At 56.7% G+C, this 22,451-nt stretch overlaps 14 protein-coding genes across 14 annotated transcripts; 7 read left to right on the forward strand and 7 right to left on the reverse strand.

The window, feature by feature from the left end:
• Positions 1–57: 57 nt before the first annotated feature.
• Positions 58–2,439, forward strand: OT_ostta05g03500 (ABC-2 type transporter; the record flags this gene model as incomplete). Its single annotated transcript, XM_003079409.2, has 1 exon — positions 58–2,439. One exon carries the CDS (start codon positions 58–60, stop codon positions 2,437–2,439), a length of 2,382 nt encoding a protein of 793 aa, XP_003079457.2.
• Positions 2,440–2,477: 38 nt separating this feature from the next.
• OT_ostta05g03510 (Armadillo-type fold) lies at positions 2,478–5,021 on the reverse strand (the record flags this gene model as incomplete). Its single annotated transcript, XM_022984318.1, has 1 exon — positions 2,478–5,021. One exon carries the CDS (start codon positions 5,019–5,021, stop codon positions 2,478–2,480), a length of 2,544 nt encoding a protein of 847 aa, XP_022839061.1.
• A 143-nt stretch (positions 5,022–5,164) lies between these two features.
• On the forward strand, positions 5,165–5,710 carry OT_ostta05g03520 (Peptidyl-prolyl cis-trans isomerase,PpiC-type,conserved site; the record flags this gene model as incomplete). Its single annotated transcript, XM_003079411.1, has 1 exon — positions 5,165–5,710. One exon carries the CDS (start codon positions 5,165–5,167, stop codon positions 5,708–5,710), a length of 546 nt encoding a protein of 181 aa, XP_003079459.1.
• A 399-nt stretch (positions 5,711–6,109) lies between these two features.
• OT_ostta05g03530 (Squalene/phytoene synthase) lies at positions 6,110–7,336 on the forward strand (the record flags this gene model as incomplete). The annotated part of the gene is made up of 1 exon (XM_003079412.1): positions 6,110–7,336. The coding sequence occupies one exon, from the start codon at positions 6,110–6,112 to the stop codon at positions 7,334–7,336; it is 1,227 nt and encodes a 408-aa protein (XP_003079460.1).
• Positions 7,337–7,450: 114 nt separating this feature from the next.
• Positions 7,451–10,441, reverse strand: OT_ostta05g03540 (Zinc finger, PHD-finger; the record flags this gene model as incomplete). Its single annotated transcript, XM_003079413.1, has 1 exon — positions 7,451–10,441. One exon carries the CDS (start codon positions 10,439–10,441, stop codon positions 7,451–7,453), a length of 2,991 nt encoding a protein of 996 aa, XP_003079461.1.
• A 201-nt stretch (positions 10,442–10,642) lies between these two features.
• OT_ostta05g03550 (Radical SAM) lies at positions 10,643–11,800 on the reverse strand (the record flags this gene model as incomplete). Its single annotated transcript, XM_003079414.1, has 1 exon — positions 10,643–11,800. The coding sequence occupies one exon, from the start codon at positions 11,798–11,800 to the stop codon at positions 10,643–10,645; it is 1,158 nt and encodes a 385-aa protein (XP_003079462.1).
• A 129-nt stretch (positions 11,801–11,929) lies between these two features.
• OT_ostta05g03560 (Zinc finger, RanBP2-type) lies at positions 11,930–13,015 on the forward strand (the record flags this gene model as incomplete). The annotated part of the gene is made up of 1 exon (XM_003079415.2): positions 11,930–13,015. The coding sequence occupies one exon, from the start codon at positions 11,930–11,932 to the stop codon at positions 13,013–13,015; it is 1,086 nt and encodes a 361-aa protein (XP_003079463.2).
• Positions 13,016–13,063: 48 nt separating this feature from the next.
• Positions 13,064–14,566, reverse strand: OT_ostta05g03570 (P-loop containing nucleoside triphosphate hydrolase; the record flags this gene model as incomplete). The annotated part of the gene is made up of 1 exon (XM_003079416.1): positions 13,064–14,566. The coding sequence occupies one exon, from the start codon at positions 14,564–14,566 to the stop codon at positions 13,064–13,066; it is 1,503 nt and encodes a 500-aa protein (XP_003079464.1).
• A 255-nt stretch (positions 14,567–14,821) lies between these two features.
• OT_ostta05g03580 (Histone-fold) lies at positions 14,822–15,307 on the reverse strand (the record flags this gene model as incomplete). Its single annotated transcript, XM_003079417.1, has 1 exon — positions 14,822–15,307. One exon carries the CDS (start codon positions 15,305–15,307, stop codon positions 14,822–14,824), a length of 486 nt encoding a protein of 161 aa, XP_003079465.1.
• A 271-nt stretch (positions 15,308–15,578) lies between these two features.
• OT_ostta05g03590 (Eukaryotic initiation factor 3, gamma subunit) lies at positions 15,579–16,952 on the forward strand (the record flags this gene model as incomplete). Its single annotated transcript, XM_003079418.1, has 1 exon — positions 15,579–16,952. One exon carries the CDS (start codon positions 15,579–15,581, stop codon positions 16,950–16,952), a length of 1,374 nt encoding a protein of 457 aa, XP_003079466.1.
• Positions 16,953–17,114: 162 nt separating this feature from the next.
• On the forward strand, positions 17,115–18,818 carry OT_ostta05g03600 (unnamed product; the record flags this gene model as incomplete). The annotated part of the gene is made up of 1 exon (XM_022984319.1): positions 17,115–18,818. One exon carries the CDS (start codon positions 17,115–17,117, stop codon positions 18,816–18,818), a length of 1,704 nt encoding a protein of 567 aa, XP_022839062.1.
• A 94-nt stretch (positions 18,819–18,912) lies between these two features.
• On the reverse strand, positions 18,913–19,713 carry OT_ostta05g03610 (GOSR2/Membrin/Bos1; the record flags this gene model as incomplete). The annotated part of the gene is made up of 2 exons (XM_022984320.1): positions 18,913–19,356; positions 19,462–19,713. The coding sequence occupies 2 exons, from the start codon at positions 19,711–19,713 to the stop codon at positions 18,913–18,915; spliced, it is 696 nt and encodes a 231-aa protein (XP_022839063.1).
• Positions 19,714–19,979: 266 nt separating this feature from the next.
• OT_ostta05g03620 (Leucine-rich repeat, ribonuclease inhibitor subtype) lies at positions 19,980–21,533 on the forward strand (the record flags this gene model as incomplete). Its single annotated transcript, XM_022984321.1, has 1 exon — positions 19,980–21,533. One exon carries the CDS (start codon positions 19,980–19,982, stop codon positions 21,531–21,533), a length of 1,554 nt encoding a protein of 517 aa, XP_022839064.1.
• A 74-nt stretch (positions 21,534–21,607) lies between these two features.
• On the reverse strand, positions 21,608–22,451 carry OT_ostta05g03630 (Protein of unknown function DUF448; the record flags this gene model as incomplete). Its single annotated transcript, XM_003079422.2, has 1 exon — positions 21,608–22,451. A coding segment is annotated over one exon (844 nt), but the record flags the coding sequence as incomplete, so codon positions are not given.

Raw genomic sequence — 22,451 nt, forward strand, 5'->3', positions numbered from 1 at the left:
GACATTCCCAATGACACGCGCTTTGCGAGACTCGACCAGGGGCCGCACTCCTCGGCGATGATGGCATCTCGCGTGGCCTGGCTCGTTTTTTTTGTACTCTGCTCGTCGCGTCTCGCGAGCGCGCAGAGTGCGTCGTGTCCGATCGATGCCAAACGGATAGAACTCACTGGTCTGGGCGAGGCGTGCGCTGAGACGCGGAGCGACGTTTGCGAGTCATGCGTGTGCTTCCTTGCCGAGGCAATCCTCGACGCAGGGTACGATTTCGCGAGTTTAGATTTGAATGCCTGCGCGCTGGAAAATATCAGCGTCCTCCTGGCGAACGGGGCGACGATCGCCGGGTTCCTTCGAGTCTATGCTTGCCCACAGACGCGGCCAAACTGCCTCTCGCCGCCCACGCCCACGCCCACGCCCATGATGGGACTGGAGTCACCTCCAACCTCCGTGTCGCCGCCGACGCCTCCGATCCCGACAGAGTGGTTGCGAGGAGGATCAAATACGAACGGCAGCGGCGTGTATTTGGAAGCTTTCGGTGCGATCGATCCCACCAACGAGACTGTGGCCGGTGATTCCGGCAGCAAAGCGCAAATCGCCTTCGGCGCTGGTCTGGGAAGTGCCATCGCTTTGTTCATCCTGTGTGGTGTCTTATACCATCGGTACAGGATGTTCGTCGCTCCAAAACTTCGAATGAAGTACGCGCACCTCTTGAATCCATGCCAGTATCCGCTCTCTCTGGAGCTGCGAAACTGCACGTGTGGAAACCTCGAGAAGTTGATTCTCCAAGACATCAACTTTTGCGTTCGCAACGGACAGTTGGTAGGCATTCTCGGACCAAGCGGGTGTGGTAAAACGACCTTATTAAACGCCATAGTACACGGAGACATGGTTACCAAGGGATCGGTCACGATATGCGGTGAAAAGGTTGACGTGAAGAGGCATCGAATAGCGTTTGTCCCACAGAAGAATGGTTTGATTCACCATCTGAGTGTTTTTGAAACCATTTACTTTGCGGCTCGTCTCAGGTTGCCATGGTTTTTCGATGACGTGAAAGAGCGAACGAATAGAGTCATTCATGAGCTTGGTTTAGAGAACGTTGCCGACGCATACATCGGAGCTACTCTTTCTGGCGGCGAACTGCGACGAACGTGCATTGCAGCCGAATTAATTTGCGATCCAGAAATTTTGATTTTGGACGAGCCTGCATCTGGGTTGGACGCGCATGCGGCGAAAAATGTTTTCTCAACGCTTCGAAATCTTGCGCGTGACAAGGAAAAAGCCGTCGTTGTCTCTGTTCATCAGCCTTCTCGACGCATACTCATGAATTTTGATGTTGTACTGCTCCTTGGTCCGACGGGACGAATGCTCTGGAATGGATCCCCACATGACCTCGATGACATACTTTCGCACATTGGGATGGAACCACCGCTAGGTGTGAGCACCGCGGAATGGCTACTCGATATTGCCTGTGAGAAAGAGGTACAGTTTCTTGAGAAAGTGACTGCGTACGAGAAGCTTCGATCCACTTCTAAAACATGCGAGACCATTGTGAGGCCAAACCTTATGATTCCAGTGCGAGAAACTGTGAACGCTAGTTCAATCATCACCCAGTTCCATCTTCTCACGTGGCGCTCTTGCATTACCGCATTTCGGGACAGACGAGTTCTGATCTCGCACTGGATAATACCGATCTTAATCGGAATACTTCTTGGCGCGTTGACGCAAGCCTCGGACGATCTGGAGGGATTTCAGAATCGAATGGGCGCGGTGTTCTTCCTCTTAACTTTTTTTGCTCTGTCGGCGATGACATTCATCGACATTATCAATGTCGAGCGCCCCGTCATCGTACAACAGATCAGATCACAATATTACCACCAAGAGGTATACTTCATCAGCAAGCTTCTGAGTGACTGGTTCCTGCTTAGAGTTTGTCCGACAGTGCTATCGGTGAGCGCGTTCTACTTTTTGATGGGACTCCGGGACTCTTTCTCAGCATTCATGACCTTTTTGGGTTTGGTGCTCCTGTTTGTTTTCGTACAGTCCTCTACATGCGCCGTGATGGCGTTCTCATCCAAATCGACGGCAGCTGCCACACTAGCGAACACGGTCGTTCTACTCACTACAGCAGTGTTTGCTGGTTATCTGATCAACATAAAGCGTTTGCCGACGGGTAGTGGATGGGTTGCCTTTTTTTCTCCCTTTTTCTATGCTTGGGGTGGGTGCCTCGCTTCGGAGATGAAAGGAGGTCCGTACTTATTCAATGCCGTTTTCGGCTCGTCATCCGTCGAGGTACCGGTGTCGGGACAGACGTACCTCAACGTGATCGGTGTCGAGTTTGATGATGTCGAACGCAATTTCATCGGGATCGTGCTTTTACTACTTGGTTTAATCGTCATCGGTCTAATTACGCTCAGATTTCGTGTAAAGTTCGCGCAGCGTGAGTGAAGTGAACGAACATCTGGTTTACTTGTAACATGATGTCCCTAGTCGCTATCCGCATCACTATCAGACTGTGGCGAGATACGCTCAGCCCAGAATACCATCGTGTCGAATATATCGTTGTCCTCACTTTCGTCATCATTATCGTTTTCTGCAGCCTCTTCTCTAGCCTCAAATTCTATTTGGCACAGACTTTGCCATCGGATGATGACGTCTGCGGCGTCCTTTGTACCTTGCAAAACATCTTCGGGAAGTGTAGCGACAGATTTTGCCTTGTCTAATAACTCGCTCATCCCTTGAATTGCGGCTAAGACCACGGCGGCATCAGGATCAGTCCGTATACGATCGCACAGAAGTTTGAATGTTGCCGCACAAAGTGCGAGAAAATTTGCATCTTGTCCCTCAGCGCTCATCCAAGGAGTGAAAATGAACTCAACGGCGCGAATCGCAGTGACGCGTAGTGGAGTACAACGAACTGGTTCCGAGGCGTACGCGAGCGCTTCGAGTGTTTTCGGTAAGAACGGTCTGAGGCACGCCACGCCGCTATTGAAATATTGCCCCAGTGCTTCTGCAGCGGCCATTTGTTCTTCCACGACACCAGTCATGACGGCGACCGTGTGTGCTGGGGCCTCTACTTGCGCCAACGCCGTGACGGCAGCAGACGCTGCATCGACAGCGAACGGTTCAAACTTCTCTTCCAGAGCAACTGATAGCTTACCCAAACACTCGTGTGCGCACTCCCGCGCGATCGTATCACTTGAATTCAATGCTGCAGCGGCAGTCTGGAGCAGAAGCTCAAGTAATCCCGGTGGCGCGCTCTCAATCCCAACAATTCCCAAAATCGTCGCCATCGTCGCCATCGATCGCGCCCTTAGTTCCATACCACCTGTGCTTTGATCTGCCGCTCGCACGCGTTCGAGCAAGAATAAGAGAGTCTCTCCGGCGTGAGGCGTGAAAAAGTCCAACGAGCACTGCGCCACGGCGCCGAGAGTAGACGTGGCTCGAGCCGCGGTGCGCCACGACTGATCCATTGTTTGTGCCTTCAAAGCTTCGACGAGAGCTGGAAGTTGAGGCGCGATGGATTCGCCTAGTGTATTTTCACACATCTTGGATAACGCACCGTGTATGGCCCACTGACAGCTTCTCGATGAATTCATCAGCATGTTTGTGATGAGCTCGAACATCGTTTCAGTGTACTCATCTGCCATCTCCGGTTGACAGTGCGTGGCAATCATACACAACGCCTCGGTGGCAGCCATACGCAGATTGACATCGCAGCTTTTCATCACTTCTTTGAGCTCGGAAACGAGTGCTGGAAGATGAGACGTTACTCCATCGCCGCGTGTTCCCTCTGTGACCGCGGCGAACACTTTCCATGCAGCTGGCGCGCTCGTTCCCGCTCTCAGTCTCTCGAGAAGATTTAGAGCCGGATCAACCACTAAGTGATTTGGAAGAACACCGGCGAGAGATCGAAGAGTACTTCGCGCTAAAGCTGCCGGTGATGAGCTCTGCTCATCGCGACCTTCGCCTTCGAAGTCTTCCTCAATGTCGCCGGACACCTCTGACTCCATCGCTATCGTCAACAAAGGTGGCACAAGCGCCGACGCGATGGAACCGCCTTTCCCGAGCACGTGCGGATCGTACTGCAAATCGATCTGCCCGTCCATTGTCTCAGTTAAGAGTTCAGTGTGTTTCTTTGCTAACTTGGTCAGGATGAGTGATGCCGGCGAGCGAACCGCTCCGGTGTCCAGTGACGCATCGGTGGCGACGCGGAGCGCAAATTCGCAAATTTCCAACATGGCGACATTGTGTGAGCCGTACACCTCCTCTCGTACGCTTACCAAGGCCGACATCGTCTCGAGGAGATGACCGAGTAAATTTTCATCCCTGGCTTCGAGCGTACCTCTGGCTCCTCGCACCAGAGTCACCGCGCACTCGGCTAGCGCAGGACCGAGCGCCGGCGCAACGCACCATGACGACGCCACTTTTCCAATCCCCACAACCGCCGCCACTCGCACAGCCGCGTCTGCGTCCGCGAGTAATCGTACAAATGACACTAATAATCTCTCGTGCTCGCTCGCCATGCGATCTCCCAGAGACTCGCACATCGCCGCCAACGTTCGCGCGCTTGCTTCTCGATGACTCGCCAAGGCGCTCCCCGCGCCCGCCTCGACCGCGCGCGCGATCTCTACCAAACCCACCCCACCGTCCGCGTCCACCTCAACACACGTCGCCAGAACGTTCACGACGTGCACCATCGCCGGCATCGTCCCTCGATCCCGCTCCCGTTCGTCGAAAAGCGCCCTCAACGCGAGCGTTCTCACCCGCGTCTTGCTCTCCGCATCCATCCCCTCCCACGCCCGTTTCATCGCCCGCGCGGCGACCACGCCGCACATCTGTCGCTCTGCCGACGTCAACGTCGTCATCACCGCCCCCTCTAAGAGCGCTAAGACGCACGCACGCGCTGACGTCGACGTCGACGTCGCCATTCGCTCGAGCGCCGCCGACGCTCGCTCGTACTCGACGGAGTACACGTTCGGCGTCGCCAACGCTCTGGCGCACGCCAAGGCGTCGACATCGAGCGACATTCGAACGACGGTGATTTTATCCAACGTCTATTCGAGCTCGCGCACCCCACGCGCGCGGTGATCGCACGAGGAGTGACGGAGAAGGCGAACTGTTGTCACGCGTCAGTGTGAGGCGGGCGACGATTCGATTGATATCGTGCGCAATGTCGCGAGCCGTTCTCCCGAATCCGAGCGCCGCCCGAGCGGGATCCGCGCTCTGCGGACGACGGACGACGCGACGGACGACGCGGTGCGTCTCTCCGGGGAGAGCACTGCCTCTGGAAGCGATCGCGGACGTCGCGGTGAGCAACCAAGTGCTCGCGTACGGGTCGATTGGTTTCTTTGGCGCCACGATCGCCTTCTTCGCGTACAGAGCGTTCGGATCGGCGTTCATCGGACCGCAGGCGAGCGCGAGTCACGTGTTAGTGAAGTCACGGGCGAGAGCGGACGCGCTGAAGAGGGAGATCGAGGAGGCGGTGGCGGGCGGCGCGCCGCTGCGGGCGACGTTTGCGCGCGTCGCGGAGAAGGAGAGCACGTGTCCTTCCTCGAAGAAGGGTGGGGAACTGGGATCTTTCAGACGCGGGCAAATGGTTCGTGAGTTCGACGACGTCGTATTCACCGGTGATTTAAATACCGTGCTCGGTCCGGTGGACACGCAGTTCGGCTCGCACTTGATCTTAATCACCGACAGAGACGCCGACGCAAAGTGAGTTCAGGATCTCCTTTAGCGCGTTGTATCCGGGCGAACGGTCGCGTATTCACGTAAGCGTAAATCTCTTCGTCCGATCTCGTCCGTTCACTCCCGTCGTCACTCGCTCGTCGCCTTGGATCCCCCCGCGACGCGCTACGGCCACCAATCCAAATCGAAACTCGAAATCGTCATCATATCCATCCCACGGTGGAGCTCGATTGAGTGAAGATTGTCGATCCGAGGGACTCTTTCTGGATTTATGACTCGTGAGTCATTTCTGCAAGATAAGCGCCCCGGCGGCGTCGCGTCGCGTCGTCGACGCTTCCCGCTCGTCCCGCACACGTCGACGCTCGGGGCACTCCAACGAGGCGGACGCTCGCGAGAGTCTACGCTCGAGCGTTCGTTCGCGCGCGTCGAGATGTCGCTCGCGATGCGCGGCGCGCTCGCGGACTGCGCGCCGTCCACGGGGACGATCGCGTGCACGGGCTCGCGAACTCGGCGCGTGGGTAGGTACGAGCGCGTCGCGCGATGCGACGGTGGATCGAACGCATCGCGGGCGAAGACGCGCTCGAGGGCGATCGCCGATGGGTCGCTGTTGGCGTCGCCGAAGAGCACGCGGAGACGGCCGGAGGACATCGTAAACGGAGAGGTGAGCGGGTACGAGGTAGAGCAGAGAGCGCTCGAGGCGTGCGCGGCGCGACAACTGGCGAACGTAATGGCACCGAAGATCTCGGTGCCGAGCGAGACGTTGGATACGGCATACGAGCGGTGCCGTGAGGTGACAGCGGAGTACGCGAAGACGTTTTACCTCGGCACAAAGTTGATGACTCCGGAGAAGCAACGGGCAATTTGGGCAATTTATGTTTGGTGCCGACGGACGGATGAGTTAGTGGACGGACCGAACGCGTCACACATCACGCCGGAGGCGCTCGATAGATGGGAAGAGCGCCTGGAGGGTATCTTCGAGGGCAGACCCGTCGACGTGATCGACGCGACTCTCTGCGACACCTTGGCGAGGTTCCCAGTCGACATTCAACCATTTAGGGACATGATCGACGGCATGAGAATGGATCTCGTCAAGCCGCGATACGAAACCTTCGATGAACTCTACGAGTACTGCTATCGAGTCGCCGGTACGGTCGGATTGATGTCCATGCCCATCATGGGTTGCGACGAGAACTTCACCGGCGACGTCAAGAAGGTTTACAAGGCCGCATTGGCACTTGGCTTGGCCAATCAGTTGACAAACATTCTGCGCGATGTGGGAGAAGACGCCCGGGAGCGAAATCGCATTTACGTTCCGCTCGAGGACTTGAAGAAGTTCGGCATCAGCGAGCAAGAGGTCTTGCGCGGCATGTTCAGCCCGACCACTGGCAAGGTTGATGACCGCTGGGTGGCGTTTATGAAATTTCAAATCGATCGTGCTCGCAAGGTCTTCAAAGACGCCGAAGATGGCGTAAATTGCTTGCACAAGGACGCCAGATGGCCGGTTTGGAGCGCGCTCGACGTGTACAGGAGCATTCTAGATGCGATAGAGGCCAACGGATACGACAACTTCACGCAACGTGCATATGTACCGAAGGTTGACAAGTTCTTGATGCTTCCGCAGAGTTACATCAAGGCGCAAGAAGCCCGCACGTCGTAAGAAATTGCTCATGAAGCACGCTCGCCGCAGTTTGTCACGCACACGCTACAGCATTCCACATGTCTTGTATTACACACATTCATTTTCCTAACTATTTATTCAATCGGTCCTGATTTATTTCTCTCGGCGCCGAGGAGCAGGTCGCGATTTCTTTGACGCTCCTAATTTTTCTTCTTCTTGTCGAGGTTCACAGTTCGGGCAGATCCAGTGCGATGGTGCGTTTTTATTATCCTTGATGCCTACACAGCGAGTGTGCATCCAGACTCCACATTTATCGCATGCAATCATACGTTCACCGTCATCATCGCCCGTGCCGCACATGCACTGTACTGTCCACTGCTCAAAGCCACCTTGGTATCGGAGCTCACTCGCCACATCTGCGCCATCGCCTTGAACTTCAACTGAAGCGCCGTGCATTTTGCGCCATCCCAAGCGAGTCTTATCGCTCTGACCCTCGTGGCCTTTGACTCTTGTGACTTTGAAATCGGAAAGGACGACGTAGAGATCTCTGAACGCCTTCGACGTGACACGCTTCAGGTCTCCGAGAGTCGGCTCGCTCGGGAGGAAAACCAACTCTGGAGGCGGTCGAGTGATGGTACCAATTTTTTGACGCGACTTGGCGACATTAGGACCCAAGCCGCTGGGCGCAGGTCCCTGACTGCGAGTATGAATCACGGCTGTGGCGATGATACGAATTGCCTTTTGCGCATTCGCTGCCGGTTTAGTGAGCTTACTCGCTGGAGTCGTGTCAAGTAAGTCGTCGACTGCAGTATATATTTTGACGAATTGTTTCGTGTCGAGAAGTATGCGAGCGGCATCAACCAGAGGAGCACCTTTCACCGTGACTCGCTGGCCGTCCTTTTGCTGCGCTCTCGCCGGTTTGTAATTTTCCAGCACATCATGATACAGCGCAAGAAGATCTCTATCCACCTCCGCAGCAGTGAGTTCATCGATTGAACGAGCAGAATGGGTCGCCCTGCAGTGTGCAAGCGATTCGGTCCTAACTTCAACGTTCGTATCTTTCTTGATAGTCGTCATGATAACATCACCGTTTGCTTGTTGCTTTGAACTCAAATCAAGAGTGAACTCCATCTGAGTCGCGCCCTGTCGTCGAAGAACGATGCCTCGCTCTCCACTCGGAAGGATGACCTTCACGTCGTTTACGGTCTTCAAGATGTGATCTAACAATCCCGTATCCCCGATGCCCTTTTCTCTGGCCCGACTACGAACCTCCTGACGAGAGATCCATTTATTCTGTGCATCTCTGAGGGCGAGCACGCATGCGTTTGCGGCGACGTTGAGTCGAGCTTCGCTCCATCTGGACGCCGAAGCTGGTAGGCTACGAGTGTCTCTGGCGCGTGCATCCCACTGAACCATCGCCTCGCTCGGTAGGTTGATCTTCAATTGTCGCTGAGCAGAGTTTGGGGGTGTTTCCTCTTCACGAGGTCGCAAAGCCCTGGCGCGCTCAGTTCGTGGTGGAGCGGATGGTTGCGTGGGCGCGAGGTTAGTCTTCATCTTCTTTGCCGAAGGCTCGCCGCTCGGTGGTGGTCGTCGCGCCATCTTGGGGGAATCGGTGACGTTACGCTTGTATTCAGCACCCTTCTCGATGACTTCCACTCCAGCCAAAACAGCGGCGACACCGTGAAGGGCCAATCGCTCCGGTGCGCGCTGCCCTTTCTTCACGGCAAGCCGTATATCTCTTTGTAATTTCATCACTTGATTCACCAACTCTCCGAGCGTGTTGATCGCGACACCGGCTTTACCGAGTACTGTGATGTATTTGTCAACGAGCTCAATCATATCAACATCGCCTTCTTTTTTCTCTTTATCCAGCAAGTCTTTGACAATTACGAAGTCGTTGCGGAGCTGGCGCAGTGGGAATTTACGCAAGAGCTCAGTCGCACGTTTGTGGGTCATCAACGTGTTTCCGAAGCTGCCTTTTCCGAAGATGTAGCCATATGTCCCGTACCACGTCGCTCCGCGTGATACGGGATTCAGTAGTCGAAGCTCCACTCCGTATTTTTGACTCACATCTTCGACGCTCACCTCTCGCGCTCTGAGTTGATAGCATATGGTCTCCCACAAACCCATCAATTGCGCTCCACTGAGGGTCATACTCCCCGCCTCGCGGCCGTTTACTCGCTTCAAGTGACCAAAGCCGTTTGCGTGTATCAAGCCGTGCAACAGGTGCGTTTGGTGATCTAAGATGGAGCACTCCTTGTCAACCTCATCACATACCGAGCACTTGCGCTCGGACGCACTCACAGCACAGCAACAAAGCTGACAGATACGCTTCCCTGCGAGCTCAGGCTTGCTCCGTGCCTTGAAATCAGTGTGCACGATGAAATGATACTGTCGCTTGTTCACCGGATGATGAACCCAACCGATGCATCTACAGCAGTCGCAGTGAGGTCGCTCCGATTCTGCCATGGCCTCTTCATATATTCTAAGCGTCGTCTCGTGGGGCTCGCCCTTCGAAAGCGTGACCGTGTATCCCATGATCCCGAACTCAGTGTACTTCCCGTCGCACGCCGCATATCTGTTTAGAAACGATTTAACGTTGTCTCGGAAAGGACCACTGTACGAATTGTCTCGACTAATCCACGGTGTCGGTTCCTTAACCACGTTATCGCTTCTCCACTTCGGATTTTCGTCCTCGTCACTTGCCTTGGTGGTTGTCCCGTTCGCGCTGCGTCGTCGCCGAGCCTCCTGCTCCTCCACCCTCGCTCCTTCGCTCGACGTAGACGCCGCCGACGCGTCGCTCTTGCTTGTTCCCGCGCTGTCTGAATCCTCGTCTCCCTCGCTCTCCTCCTCTTCGTCGCTCTCGCTCTCTTCCGCGCTCTCGTCGTCGCTCTCCGAGGATTCCTCCCGCGCCGCGCCGAGCCTGAAACCCCAGTTTGCCGGCGTCAGCGCCCCGACGACGCGTCCAACGAACCCTCTCTCGCGTCTTTCCTCGCGCGTCGCCCTCGATCGAAGCGGTGAGCGCGAGCTCGTCCGCGCGAGCTCGGTCGACCTCGACGCGGTGCCATCGTCGTCCGACGTCTCGGACGCGCTCTCGCTCTCGCTCGCCCTGCGACGGGCGGGACGACGACGCGCGGTCGGCATCGAGCGGCCGCGCGCGATCGCACGGCGCGCGGCCGTTCACGAAGGACGCGACGAGTGCGGCGCGCGCGCGAGCGAGGAGCCGGAGTTTCGTTTACCCTTGGCTGAGGGACTCATCCTTGATTTATGACTCAAGGAGGGGAAACGTCTGCCGCGTGCACGCGGCGCGTCGCGCATTGCGCATTGCGTTCCGCCTAAAATAATTTACAACTCTGCATTCATCGAGCGTCGCCCTAGAGATCGACGCTCGAAGTCACCGGTTAGCATACCGCAGGCTGCTGAGACGTCGTCGCCTCTCGTTCGCCGAATGGTGTGCGAAATACCCCCCAATGCGCCGCAAAATCGATGCACCGCGTTTCTAGATGGTTTCACGTGATCGACGCCCTCGATCGAGTTCCAAGGGATCACGTTCAGGTGCGCACCGGCACCGAATTTCCGCTTCAGTATGCGACTGAGAGCTTGCGCTTGGCTCGGTGAGTCGTTCACGCCAGCCAGGAGCGTGTACTCGAACGTGACGCGGCGACCTGTTTCCCGAAAATACATCTTCACGTCGTCCAATAAGTCCTCATACGGATAGTGCTTCGCAGAAGGCACAATTCTAAGGCGAGTCTCCTGGTCAGGGGCATGAAGACTGATCGCGAGTGTCGCCTGGAGCTTCTCCTTCGCGAGCTTCGCGAGCGAGTTCGGAATACCGACGGTCGAGACTGTGATGTGTCGACCGCCAATGCCAATATCTTCGTTCAAGCACCGAATCGCTCCTACGACGGCTTTCATGTTAAGCATCGGTTCGCCCATGCCCATGAACACGACGTCGGATACGCGTTTGCCGTATAACTCCTCCAACTCTAGCACCTGCGACACGATCTCACTCGCCGAGAGGTTCCGCTTGAAGCCTTGCAGTCCAGTGGCGCAAAACGAACACTTCATCGCGCATCCTACCTGCGATGACACACACGCCGTGAGACGATTCTTATCCCACCCATCGACGCCTCGAAACATCGTCTCTACATCCGCCCTTCCCAACACCTCTCCGCTCCCGTCACGCGCGTAACACGACGCGTCCGGGATCCCCACAGCCTCCACGAGCTCTCGCTCGCCCACTCGCACGCTGATCTTCCCGGCGCCGTCCCTACCGAGCGAGCCCTTGACCACGTCTAATCTTCCAGTGGACCACCCGGCGTCCTCCATCGCTCGACGCATCTCTCTCGGGAGCAGCTCCATGTCCTCGATCGCTCGCGCGCGTCGCTTCCCGTACAGCGAATCGACCAATTGCTTCGCCCGCCACGCCGGCGCCGCGCACTCCTCCGAGACGACGCGTCGAAGGACATCGAGCGAGCTCGCGATGAGCGTCTTCGCGGACATCTCCCGCGGACGCGCGCGCGCGGGCGAGGACGTCGCGCGCACGTCTCGGTGTCGAGCGGCGGTGCGCCTCGAGCGCACTTTTTGCCAACCACCGCGCCGCCGGGACGCGCACACCGCCGCGCGCCGACGATGGCGACGACGGCGACGGCGACCGCGCTCGAGGGGACGACGGCGGTGATGGAGACGACGACGGTGCACGCGACCGGAGCGACGGAGACGCCGGCGACGCGCTCGCACGTGTCGCCGTTCGCCAAGGCGAGGGCGGCGAGGGCGGCGGCCGGGACGACGACGACGACGACGATAGAGGCGGTGGCGAAGGAGACGGCGAAGGTTGAGAATCTGGCGACGGAGAAGAAGAAGGAGACGAAGACGGAGAAGGAGACGGCGAAGGTCGAGACGCTGGCGACGGAGAAGAAGGAGACGAAGACGGAGAAGGAGACGGAGACGGCGTCTACGGCGCAGAAGACTTCGGCGCAGCAGTCCGACGCACATCTGAGACCGACACAGAAGACTTCAGGACAGAAGGGCGGTAAGATGAGTGGAGCTGGTGCGAAGAAGCGAAAAGACGGTGGCGGCAAACAGAAGAATCAAACGCAGAAGAAGCAAAAAATCGGCGATGCCAACGCAAAGTTCACAAAGAAAGATTGGACGTGCTCTAAGTGTAGTTATACGAACTACTCGAAGAACAAGGAGTGTAGAAAGTGCAAGACTTCGAAGCCAGTGAAATCGGGCCGTAACGCCGCAGAGGAGTATTTGGCTGCGTGGGCAATCATGGAGAAGACCGAGGTGGAACCAATCCATCACGAATACCTTCTGAAACAAGTGGGCATGCTCAATGAGCTTCGAGAAGAATTTTTCGAATTTTTTGTTCAATACTGTGCGTCCATGGTTGGAGATCGCAGAAAACGAATGCGGCGCAGCGCCATCAAGGCCCACATTCGCATGACTCAAGTTGTTGATGCGCTAGCCAACAAGGATGTGAGCCAAGGAGGAAGTGACAGCGACGGCGATGGTGAGAGCGAGAGTGGGAGTGAGAGTGAAGAAGATAAGAATCCGTCGGAGGTCCCGACCGATACTACTATGACTGATGCAACCCCGGCTGCTGAGCTCGCAGTTGCGCCGTCTCAAGGCGCAAAGAAGAACAAATCGCGTGGGAACAGAGGTGGGAAGAGAGGCAGAGGTGGCGCTGGTGGAGCGACTAAAGCTGCGACGTAGCGACTAAGAGCGAATGTAGTGAATTTACAGAGTACCGTACTCTAGATCCTAATTTACGCTTTCAATGAAGTCTACGCTTCCTCTTGGCATCGACTGCGGAGATTTTAGAGGAGACTTTGCTGAGAGGAGGATCTCGGCGCGTTGCCTAGCCCGTTTACAGCTCATCAACAGCTCGCTCAACGGTGTACTGTTTGGACCGTCTAGCGATGGCGTATGCATGGGCGTTCTCGGTGTGCCCGTGTCTTCTATTGATACCGACAGCCTCGAAAACTCAGCCACCTCTGGTTCTACTCGTTCAGGCGTCCTCGATTTCAGCGCCAAGTTTTCTTCATGCAGAACGTTGACGAGACATTCTAACTGCGCTATTCTTTCATTCGCCTCGTCAAGTTGTCTCTTCAGCTTGAGCTCCATCGCAGTTGACTTTTCAAAGTTCATCACGACTCGATTACGGATGTTTCTGGCTCGACTGGCATACTTCAACGTGTTCAACGTCTCGTCCGCGTTGATGTCAGCGGGCGACACGCACGCAAACATTACCGTTCGGCTGTTGCCTCCGAGCGAGTCTTGCATTAATCGCGTCAACTTTGAATCTCTGTATGGTACGTGTCCCCACTCACGTCTGTTCACGTCTGTGAGAGCAGAGATGCAGTTGGACAAAGCGAGCAAGCCCATGTTGATTTGCACGCCCTCCTGAAACCGCTGTCCTCTATTTTCATTGAGCGTAACGCGCTCTGAGCCCGCGAGATCGACCAGATGGAGCTTGGCAAAAGTTGCCTTGGCGTCTCCAACCTTGCACTTAACATTGAGCGTGAGTATCGCGTGCGAACGGCTCGATCGAACGTTCATCGTGCTCTCCGCTGTGGCTCGTCGAAGGATACCTTCATTTAAGACCGAAACGCAAGCGCCCACGTTGTTCACCTCTATCATTCGCGCCCCGTTCAGATACACCCCACCCTCGGTTGCGTTCTCCCTGATGGTCACCGGCGGTGTTAGCTCATCGCCAGCGTCGACGAGCAAATCTCGAATATTGTCCTTGTAAATCTCTATAAAGGACGACACGACTTTCACTTCTGTGTCGCGCACTCGAGCGGTGGCCACCGCTTCGAAAAGTGTCTCGAAGACTCGCCTCGCCATGCCTGGATTGTCTCCGCCCATCCCCATCGTGTGCGTCTTTCCTGACCCCGTCTGCCCGTACGCCATCACGCTCCCGTTCAGCCCCCTGAGCGTACCTTCAACGATATCTCGCACGTTTGCGTCGTATGTCTCCCGTAACTCATCCTCGCTTCCCGTCACAACGCCGTCGTAGGTGAACTGTCTCCCGCTCTTCGTTAACACGCTGTCGTCGCTCGACGTAAGCGCCTCGGACGCGTTCGCCTCGATCTCTCTCGCGATCAGCGGTCGCACGACCGCTATCACCTTGACGCAGTCCGCGCCGACGACGAACCCGGCCGTCGACGAGCTCCTATGGCTCGTCGTCGGCGAAGAAGATCGCTGCGAGCGCTCGTCGTCGTCGTTCGTCCCTCGAATCGTCGCCGACCTCGATCTCGACATCGCTCTCGACGGGGAGTTCGGAACGGAGTGCGGCACGGAGCGACGAGAATCTGTGACGTCGGATGTCATCGCGAACCGACCGAGCGCCCGCGCGCGCGCGAGTGATGAAAAGATATGAAAGATTAACGAGTGGCAACGAGCGCGCGGCGCCGAATAGAAACGCCGTGAAGCGGATTGTGCATGAGTGAGTGATGTACACAATGCGAGCTAAGTCTACGGGATTATTCGCGCCTTTTGACTGTCGAATTAATGCACCTAGGCGTTCGCCTTCGCCTCGGCCTCCCGTCGTCGCGCTTCCTCCGCTTCTCTCTGTTGCGCCAGAACCGCCTGAGGATCGTGAAGATCGAAATTCTTTCGCGCGTCCTTGAGCTTGGCGTTCATCTCCAGCAGCTCGTCTACGCGCGCAAATTTCTTACGATCGTTCCGAATCACGTACAGTAGATCCTCCGTCTGCATCCGTCCTCGACGCTCCGCCACTTCCATCGCTCGGTGCGCCACGTTTGTGAGGTACTCCACCAACATGTCCTCCATCAACTCCACGCTCTCCGGATCCGGCTCCTTCGCGTCGCCGAATCCGTACATCATGTACGACAGATCCTTCGCGAACGTTCCTTTGCGTCGAACAAACGCCTCGCCGTCGTCTTCCTCGGTATCTTTCGCCAACTCACCGTCTCGAGGATTCGCTCTCGGCGCCCCGCTCGTCGTCGCCGCGCTCGCGGGCGCGCGCTTGGCCACCTCCATCGCGGACGCGCTCGCGACGTGCACCACCGGCGGCGCTCTTTCGGGGACAACGATCGGTACGGCGCTCATGGGTGCGACGCGATGCGAGCGCGCGTGTGAAGGGTTCGATCGCGTCGGTTTTGATTTTTTCCAGCCGTCAACCTCGGGCGCCGTCGTGGCGGTCGTCAAACGTCGACGCGAGCGCGGACGCGGACGCGGACGCGAGCGCGATAGGGACCGAGACGAAGACTCCGAGGCGAGCGAGCGATACCGAGCGTCGCGTCGTCACGTCATGGCGCCGGAGGGCGAACGAGCCACCGAGGCGGCGGCCGAGCGCTCGAGTGGAAAACCGGAGACGACGGCGAGCGAGCGCGTGCACGCGGGACGAGCGATGAGAGAGAACGACGTGGTGCTCTTGGAGATGAACGATGGCGAGCGAGCGACGTTCGCGACGCTGCGAGCGGGGAAGGTTATCGATTTGGGGAAGCGGGCGAGAGCGCCGGCGGAGGCCTTCTTAGGCGCGCCGTTTGGATCGATGTACGAGGCGCGACACAACACCGGAGAGGTGGAACGCATAGGAGCGACGACAGAGGTAATAAACGAGGAGACAGACGACGAGGAGGCGTTCGCGGCGCCGTTGGCGGACGAGCGGTCGAATAAAAACGTGCCAAATACGGAACACGGCGCGCAGACGCTCACCGATAGCGAAATTGCGGCGCTGAAGAGAGAGTTCACAGGAGAGGAGATGGTGGAGATCATCGCTGCGTACAGCAAGACGTTCGAGGAGAAAACGGCGTTCGCACAGGAGAAGTATAAGGCGAGAAAGTTGAAGAAGCACATGACAAAAATTTTGGCGCGCTTCCCCTCGCCCAGGGTGGTGTGCGAGCAGTACTTTTACGAAAATCCGAGCAAGACTTCGTACATGCGATTCGATTCGCTTTCGATGTTGATGAACATGGCGAACGTCGGGGCGCACGGACAAACTTTGGTCCTGGAGACGTGCGGTGGTCTGGTTCTTGGTTCGATTATGCATCGCATGGGAGGTTTCGGTCGAATTTGCAATGGTTTCGTTGGCACCAATCCGACCGGAATGGAGGTCGTGCAGAACATGAACTTCGATCCCACGCACTACGACAGCGTTCGACACGCATCGCTCTCTGGACTTATCGAGGCAAGACAGAAGGGCGCTGTCGAGGCGGATACCACGCGAGCCAAATCGATGGAGACTACCGAGCCATCAACTGCGGAAAAGAAGGAACGTGTGTACATGAAGATGAAGTTCGCCAACGACGGCGATATGTCGGATTTTACGCAGCACGGTTTTAGCTCACTAGTCATCGCCTCGCTCTCCGTTGAGCCCAAGGCGGTGCTCGAGCAGCTGTTGCCTCTGTGCGCGTCCTCAGCGTCTTTCGCTGTGTGGTTCAACGCCTCCCAACCTCTCGCGGAAGCGTATTACTACCTTCGTAACTCCAACTTGGCGGTCAATCTCTCACTTGTCGAGCCGTTTCTTCGCTCGCAGCAAGTGCTCCCGGGTCGCACGCATCCGGTTATGACCACCGACGCCGGCTCGGGCGGTTTCATCTTGAGCGGCACCTATGTCGGCGGTGTGAACACGAATACTCCGATCGAAGCGAACAAGAAGCCCAAGCGAGAGGAGAATAGCTAGTAATGAATATTTGCATTTTATTAGACTCCGAGTATCTGTGTCGAGCGCGCAGCGCGTTCACGATTACCATTGCGAACCTACACGGAGCCATCCACGGGAATAAAATAACGGTTGATGAGAGCCGACGCCACAGCGCGCCGTCCTCGCCCTCGATCACCGTCGATGGGCCGAGCGCTGAAGAACGATGAGATGTTGAGGGATCTTCCCGGGGCTTCCGCTGCGGGGGGTGGACGCGTCCGAGTGCGCGCGGCTTGGGTGAGCACGCCGACGGGGAGAAAAGTCGTCGAGCTCTCACCCATGCCGGCGGACGAAGAGACCGCGAGGTCGGACGCCGGGGAGGAGATCGAGAGCGATTGGTGGGCGGTCACCGTAAGCGTGTACGACGACCGAGAGGAGCACCTGTGCGATCTGGCGATGAGCGAGGACAACACGGTGGCGGCGCTGAAGACGCGGCTCTTGGCCCAGTTTCCAGAGAAATCAGCTGCGACAACAATGGATTTCGACGAAACCGCTCTACAGGAAAAGCTAGAAAAGATTAAGATGAGGTCTCCGCCGGCCAGTCAGAAAACGATCAGTCACACGAATCCGATGTACGACAATGACACGGAAGAGAGGGTGCTCACAACAAGTGGTCGAGTCGGCGGTAAAGGCACGGAGACGGGAAAATTCGGTATTCAGAATGTCCTAGGAATAGTGCGCGACATAGTAGCTCCGATTGTTTCTGACGAATCGTCCCCGTCGGCTTCCGATGACGAAATTGAGGAGGATTTTGACGACACGGGTGACGTTATGACACTTGTTGCGTCGTTGGACGAAACAGACGAGGAGGAGGAGGATATGAAAGTTCCAACAGGCCAGCTTTTCGGAGGGCCACACTCAAAAATCATAGTCGGTTACTTGCCGACAAATTACCAGGAAACATTCGAAAGGATACTCATCTTTTTACAAAAAGTACTGGATGAATATCTACCTGCCGTTGCCTCATTTCCACCAGCTGCACATTTAGTTTTTGCGATCACCATAGCCGCAGTCTTGGTCGAGTTGCTGGGTTTTGCTTTGTGGACGACGATTGCAATTTCGGTTTGCTACGCTCGCGTGCGAAGCGAGGAAGAGCTGAGGAGGAGAGCTGAAAATCGGAACATGAAACTTGCGATGAAAATGCAACAAGTCAAAAGCGAGTTCAATCGCATGAAATATATCGCAGAGCACGTATCTAGTGCGCGTGATAAGCGTGCGCTGAACTCGCTCACGAAATCGGGCGACTTAGCTTGGGCCAATGCCGTGATGGCCGCGACGTACAGCGGTTTTCTGCGCGATTGGGCGAACAGGAAGATTGAGAAGACTATTTCAGAACGTCTCGAGACACAGAAACCAGCAATTCTGGAGAAGTGTGCCATCGTAGATTTCAAGCTGAGCGATAAGGCACCAGTCGCATCGGCCATACGCGTTATCAAGAGTCAGAAGCTGCAAGACGGTGACGTTCTCTTGGAGCTGGCAATTTCTGCCGATCGCTCGGAGTTTTCGTTCAGTATTGGCGCCAAGCTGAAGCTCGGGCCCCCCATAAAGATTGACGTCAAATTTAAGGCTGAAAAACTTGAGGCGCGCGCCGCTGTGGTGTACACGAAGATGGCACCCTTCGCTAAGACTGTCCGAGTGTCTCTCGCGGAGGTACCCAAAACGAATTTGAGCATTAGTCACAATGGGATGGACATCGCAGATCTGCCCGGAGTGGACATTTGGATTCGCACCTCTATCGAGAAGCTGACGGTGAATCGCTTCCTGGAACCGAATGCTATTATTTACAACTGTGATGTTCACTGGCGCAAACATCAGGCGAAGGTTCGAAAAGAGCGCGAAGGCGCGTAGGCTACTGCAACGAGTTCGAGTTCCCATTGTGACTAATGCTCAAGCAACATGCGTGGGCAAACTACGAGTCACGACGTCACAACATTGTCCAAAGTCATCGCGAGAACATCCACCATACAATGAAACAGAAGACCACTGTGAAGAACATGCCTCCGTATACTAAAATAGCATCCAAGCGCTGTCTTCTGTCGATCACTCTGAGTAAACTCGTGGACACACCCATTTTGTCCAGCACGCTGAACATTTTGCGCTTGACATTTCGCAAAGTGGCACTTTGCTCACCCAAGTTACCAAGCACACTCGCTCCGGTCTCCAGTAACTCGTCCACCATTGACGACGAACGTTGCGCAGACTTTCTAGCTCCAGATTCCGCATCGTACTCCCCCACGAGCGAGCGAAACCCCGAGTCTTCCTTCACCCGTCGCAACAGGTCCTCGCGCTCTTTTTGTTCATTCATGCGCCTCTCTTCTCCTCTTGCAAACCTCTGTAAACTCATCTCCAAGTGATCCGTCTCCTCGATCACGTGTTCAACTTTCCTCTACGAGCGAGTGTCGCGTCCATCGTTCGCCGTCAGTCATCGCTCGCGCATCGTCTCGCTCGCTCGCGCGCCGCGTCGCTCGCGCGTCGCTCGTGCGTCGCTCACCTTCCACGTATCACTCTTCGATATAGACGCCGTCATCGCCATCGCTCGCCACTGTCGCTCCATCTCGCTCGTGATTCTCTTCAGCTCGCTCACGCGATGCCGCAGCTCCCTTCCCAGCGCGTCGTGCCTCGAGCTCCCGCTCGCACCGCTCGAGTGTCCGTTTCTCTCCTCTCGCTCCATGCGACTCAAACCTTCCTCGACGTCGAAACACAATCGTCTGGAGACGGCGTAGAGGTCATCCAGGGACGCCATCGCCCGTCGTCCACGGTGCGCGCGCCTCTGACGCCCCGTACACGTCCGCGTTCGCGTCTATCGCGGCACCGCTCGCTGGAGCTCGAGCTGTTTTCCCACTGGTACATTTTTCAATCGTCGCACTCGCGACGCTCGAGTCGGACCGCGCCGCACGAGGAGACGCGCGCGTCGAGCGACTTCGGTCGAGCTCGAAGAAACGATCGCGACGCGTCGTCGAGCGCTCGATCCGATTCCGCGCGCGGCGTCGTCGTCGGTGAACCGTCGCCATGGTGTTCAACATTGAACAAACGCAGCGAGACGATTTGATCGCTCGCGTCGACGCCTCGCTCTCGGCGATCGCGTTCCACTGCCGAGGGGCGCGCACGAGCGCGTCGAGAACCAAGGCGGAGGAGATCGAACGCCGCGCGTTCTCCGCCGCGGACGTGAGCTCGAGCACGACGAGCGGTGATCGGCCCCTGATCGAAGTCATGCGACTGTACGTGAAAAAGGCGGCTGAGCTCGTGGCGGAGGCGGTGGAGCAGGGCGGCGACGAAGACAGCGCTGAGCAAAGCGTCGACGCGGAGATGGACGACGATGAGTTCGACGTGGCGAAGACGAGTAAAGATCGCGAGTTCTACACGCAAGCGAGGGCGGAGGAGGTGCTCGCGCCGCTCTTACGAAAGGGAGCGACGTTCTCAAAGGTGAGGCTGAGCACAAAGAGTTTCGGAATCGACGCCGCCAAGGTGGCGGCTCGAGCTTTTGGCAACCTAGCGGAGACGCTCAAAGAGGTGGACCTCAGTGACACGATCGCGGGACGCCCGGAGGTGGAGGCCCTGAAGGCTATGGAGATTTTCAGCGAGGGCTTGATGGCGGCAAAACTCACCTCTGTGGATTTGAGCGATAACGCTTTCGGCGAAAAGGGCGTTCGAGCGTGCACGAAACTGCTTCAGAATCAGAAGGATCTGACGTCCATCGCGTTTCTAAACAACGGAATCTCCGAGCAAGCCGCGCGCGCGATTCTCGAGTTGCTTGCTTGCCCAGAAAAGCTGACTCGATTCCACTTGGACAAGAACATGACAGGTAACGATGGCACCGTGCACATCGCCGCCATCGTCGCCAAGGCGAAGGGTATGAAGGATTTCAAGATGGCTGGTTCTCGCTTCTTCTCCGAAGGCGCCATCATGCTCGCCGAGGCGCTCGCTGTGGGTAACTCTTTGGAGAGACTCGACTTGAACGACAACAACGTCAACGAGGAGGGTGCCGAGGCACTCGTCAAGGTGCTACCAAAGCATCCGAACCTGCATTTCTTGAACCTTGAGGCGACAGCTTTAGGACCTGATATGGGCGGAGCGCTTCTCATGGCCGTCGCAAAGGGATGCCCCAAGCTTGAAGTTCTCCACGTGAGCAGCAACGACTTTGAGCCTGAAGGCGCAGAGGGCGTCGCGCAGGCCATAGCAGAGATGAAGAATCTCAAGGTCTTGACTATTGGCGACAACATGCTCGGTAACGCCGGCGTCGCTCTCATTTGCGGCGCCTTGCGCCATTCGAATGCGCCGCTCGTCAGACTCGATGCGAGCTGCAACGAACTGTCGAAGACGGGTGCCATTGCGGCTGCACAACTCGCGGCGAGCAAGCCTGGATTCGAATATCTTAACCTCGACGGTAACTCTATTCCAGATGATGTCCTGGAGGAGATCATCGGTGTCTTGTCCGCCGCGGGCATCGAGCATACGCTCGCTCCGATGGACGACAACGATCCCGACGGCGATGTGTCCGACGACGAGACGTTGGACACGTCTGTTGACATGCTCTCTGTGCTCGCGGAGAAATTGAAGATGTAAACGTTGTCGTTTGAACTACATTCATTCATTCACTACCTATCACAACACTAGACTAAAAGCTAAGGGTAACAGTATTATCGCTCAAAAAGTTGAACTTTAAGTTGTGCAAGACGCAAAGCAAACGATACGTCGCCATCGATTCCCACGAGCACCGGCGCATCAGATAAATCTCCCGTCGAACGAAATTTGCGTAAACATCCGAGGATGTTGGTAACCATCTCACGGTCTTTGCCAGACGCATCCAAACTAGCGATTATCTCGTCCATGGTGAGCGCACTCAGTCCGAATCCGATGTGCGATTCAGCGCTTTCGAGCTGGGAGCGCTCCAAACGAGCATTCACGTCGGCGTCAATGTGACCCGAAATCCTCGGGATGAGCGCCCAATTATCTGGAACAATACGTTTCTGCGCGTTGGCTAATATTTCGATCCACTCATCCGCCGTTACCGGCTCCGTGAGCGTCGGTTTCTCTTCGCCGCGCGCGTCTGTCAGCGCGCGCACCTCTCTCGCGCTGTCACACGCCGACGTCAACACCTCCCCCAAGCGCGCCCTCAGCACCCTCCGCGTCATCGTCTCTAGCGTCACCGGAACGTGCACTTCTCTCTGTTTGAATCCCATCTCGAACGCCTTTCGCTTGATGGCCAATTCCAACGCGCGCGGGTTCGCCGAGACGTACGTCCCGCGTCCCGGCGCGTCTCCGCGCGCGTCCGGCGTCACCCACTTCCTCCCCTCTCCGTCCATCGCCAGGACGTATCGCACCATGACTTCTCCCGGGAAGTGTGCGTTCGTTCCCGCGCACCGTCGTCGCGGCAACAGCGCCGCTCGCATCGCGTGCGCGGACGCGTCCATCGTCATTCGCCCATCCGCCAGGCGCACTAACCGTTCCACCTCATCCGTCGCCCCCCCCCCCGCTCGACGT

The sequence above is a fragment of the Ostreococcus tauri genome (genome assembly GCF_000214015.3).
Source record: "Ostreococcus tauri WGS project CAID00000000 data, contig chromosome 05, whole genome shotgun sequence".
NCBI classification, from domain to species: domain Eukaryota; kingdom Viridiplantae; phylum Chlorophyta; class Mamiellophyceae; order Mamiellales; family Bathycoccaceae; genus Ostreococcus; species Ostreococcus tauri.